Source organism: Malus domestica, chromosome 09 (assembly GCF_042453785.1).
Source record: "Malus domestica chromosome 09, GDT2T_hap1".
Lineage (NCBI taxonomy): Eukaryota > Viridiplantae > Streptophyta > Magnoliopsida > Rosales > Rosaceae > Malus > Malus domestica.
The window spans coordinates 29,915,869-29,919,459 of NC_091669.1; the positions used below are offsets into that span (position 1 = coordinate 29,915,869).

At 41.1% G+C, this 3,591-nt stretch overlaps 1 protein-coding gene across 1 annotated transcript; it reads left to right on the forward strand.

Annotated features, from left to right (window-relative positions):
* The first annotated feature begins 1,173 nt into the window (after window positions 1-1,173).
* On the forward strand, window positions 1,174-2,140 carry LOC139187895 (uncharacterized). Its single transcript, XM_070804512.1, has 2 exons — window positions 1,174-1,447; window positions 1,593-2,140. Exons 1-2 carry the CDS (start codon window positions 1,174-1,176, stop codon window positions 2,138-2,140), a joined length of 822 nt encoding a protein of 273 aa, XP_070660613.1.
* Window positions 2,141-3,591: the final 1,451 nt, after the last annotated feature.

Sequence of the window (3,591 nt, forward strand, 5' to 3'; positions counted from 1 at the left end):
GAAATTCCATACAGAGGAGAAGAACCTGAGTTATACAATATTGTCCTGAAACATATGATCCATGGACCGTGTAGGACTTTTAATCCAAACTCTCCATGTATGAAAAATGGAAGCTGTAAAAAAGCCTTTCCTAAACAATTTTCTAAAGTCACAGTGCAAGAAATGATGGTTACCTAGTGTACATGAGGCGTAATGATGGTAGATATGTTGATTTAGATCGAAACATTGAAGTCGAAATAGATAATAGGTGGGTTGTTCTATATAACTCATGGCTATTATTGAAGTATGATTGTCATATAAATGTTGAGGTCTGTAGCAGCATAAAGTGTGTCAAGTATCTATATAAATATGTATACAAGGGACCTGATAATGTTTCCCTTAAGGTGCGTTTGGGACCATCTTATGACGAAATATCAAAGTACTTAGACGCAAGATGGATTTGTGCTCCAGAAGCTTTATGGAAAAAAATTTCATTTCCTATAAATCATATATATCCTTCAGTATAGCGGATGCAAGTTCATCTTCTAAATAGGCATCAAGTCAGATATTGCAATCACATCTCAATTATGGAAATTCTATCTCACACAAGCAACTCAAAGACGATGCTCATCGAATTTTTCCATATCAACTGCACTGATCCGTTTGCAAGACAATGGTTATATAGAGAATTCCCTGAACATTATAGATAGGTTGCCACTGGAAAAAAATGGCAAATGAGGGTTTCACAACAAAAGGTTATCAGACAAATTTATACAGTATGTCCATCTAAAGGTGAACGATTTTACTTACATACTCTATTAAATCATGTCAGAGGTCCCATGTCATTCGATCATCTTCTAATAGTTAATGGAGTTGCATTTCCAACTTTCAAGCAAGCGGCTGAAAGGAAGGGTTTGCTTGAGGATGACAATAACATTCACCAATGCCTCTTATAAGTTGCAACAACTCACATGCCACCAACTTTGCGTAGGTTATTTGTCACAATATTATTGTATTGTGAACCTATTGGAGTGCGTAATTTATGGGAGGAATTTTATTCATTTATGGGGCAAGACTACCCAACATCCAGCAACTCAAATAATAGGGTTATCATCAATCTTTTGTTGCGAGATCTGAATACATTGTTACAACAACTTGGTAAAAGAATTCGTTATTATGATCTTCCACAAATTGATGTCCATTAATAGCTCAGCAACTCTAACAAATATACAAGATGAGCTCGCAGTTCATGTTCCCCCAGAAGACCTGCAATCAATTCAGACATTAAACAGTGATCAACGCACTGCATTCGACACAATCATCAGAGCTGTTACATGTAATCAATCAACATCTTTCTTTGTAGATGGCACTGGCGGTACTGGAAAAACTTACCTTTATCGTGCAATTATTGCTTCACTAAGAAGTGATGGCCTCATAGCTATTACAACAGCCACATCTGGTATTGCAGGTACTATTTTACCCGGATGAAGAACATCACATTCATGATTTAAGATTCCTATTGACTTATTGTCCACCAACACTTGCTCTATAAGCAAGCAATCAGATTTGGCGAAACTTCTAAGACGTGCGGTTGTTCTTTATATGGGATGAAGCCACTATGACTTATAAGAAAGCATTTGAGGTTTTAGATAGAACCTTACAAGATATAACAAGCATGGAAACACAATTTGGTGGCAAAGTGAGGATTCTTGGAGAAGATTTTCGTCAAGTTCTTCCAATTATGCCTCATGGAACCAAAGCGCAAACGATAGATGCATGCATTGTAAAGTCCTCATTATGGAACGAGATTATAGTTATCCGATTGAAACATAATATGAGAGCTCAGCAAGACCCTGATTTTGCAGAATTCCTACTCCGTGTTGGTGATGGAAATGAGTCATTTGTAGAAGATGATATGATTAGAATCCCAGATTCATTGATTATTCCTTGGCATGGTGATGAATCAATTGGTGAGCTTATTGGTTTTGTATTTCCAAGATTAGAAGAGAATGCTTTCAACATTTCTTATATGGTTGATAGGGCTATCATCACCCCAAGGAATGAGGACATTGACAAGTTAAATGAAGTGGTGTTAAACTCATTTCCTGGGGAACAACACATTTATTACTCTTTTGATAAAGTTGACAATTACCCTTGTTAGTACTATATTATATTGGACCTCGTTACTTGGGCTTCCAGAAATTGGGCCCATGATTTATGTAAAAGAGGAGGAGCCCTTAGTCTATAAAAGGGACTCCTCACCCTCACAATCCAAAAGCCTCACATCCCCAAACAGAGGCTCTCATATTCAGAGCATCCCTCTCTCAACTCTATTCCTCTGTGAACCCAACAGAAGGCAATATCCTCACAAACATAACAACACTTTGTAATCCATACATACAGTTACAGAGGAATACAATCAACATCAGTGTGGACGTAACCCAAACATTGGGGTGAACCACGATACATCTTGTGTTCTTTACTATCTTGCGGATTCACGGTCGGATTTACGTTGTTCCAAGACCCTTCCGGTTTTATGCATCAACATTTGGCGCCATTTGTGGGAAACGACACGAAAAACTATGTCGGTTCTCTTTCATTTTTTCATCTCACCACGTTGAAAACTTCACGGCCTCCACCGTGAATCTGTAGAGAAATCAGAAATCCTAAGACATAAATCCTTTTCTCCCAACACCTCCCGCTGAAGACATCAACGTTGAAAATGGGAACTATTCATTTCTCTTTGAAAATGGGAAGCGTAAACAACAAACCCTAACCATTCAGCGCGCAGCACCACCAGCAGCCTCTCTAGACCCGCACGCACCACATCGGAGTCCTCCTCTTGGTCGTCGCCACCTTCTTCTTCACCAGCCTCTTAGATTGCTCATTCTGCCCCTGCGCCTCTCACTTCCTCGCCGTAGATCTCCTTCCCAATTCACGGAGCTCCGTCCAAGTCACCTGCATGTGCCTGACGGCCCGTGAAAATAACCCGACCCATTTCGATAATCCACCCCACAAAACCCTTGTGGAGATTCTGCCCTCTGTTTCTTCTAAATGGGCGAGCTTGTTCGTGAACAGTGAGGGTGGCGGCTTGGATAACGTCGGGTCAGGTTTGGACAGGGAGAAAGTCAGGTCGGAGGGGCATAAGGGAGCTAAGAAGAAGAAGATAAGGGCCAAAAAGAAGAAGGCGTCGCATTTGGAAGAGGAAGAAGAAGATGGGAGTGAAGATTTGTGCTGTCAGGGGAATTCAAGTCCTGGTTTGGGCTCTCGGGCGAAGGAGGAATTGGTTTCCATGAGGTCTACTGAGAAGGTGAAGCAATATTTGGCAGGTTTCCAGAAGGTCTACTGCCTATCCCACTCGCTCAGGTTGTCGAAAAAAATTGAACCGTCGAGCGAAATCTGCGAAGTCCCAGCGTAAATCTGAGATCTGTGAAGTCCAAGCGACATGTCCCTCTCTGACATTTTGTCGCATGAAGCTCGCACTGAGGCTTTAATGTGAAAATAGTGTGCATAACAGCAGATGTGAAATTGGGCGGTGATGCCATCGGAAATGGTGGGCCTGAAGGGTTTAATCGACCACCCACATGGATGGCTTTTGTCGACCACCCACAT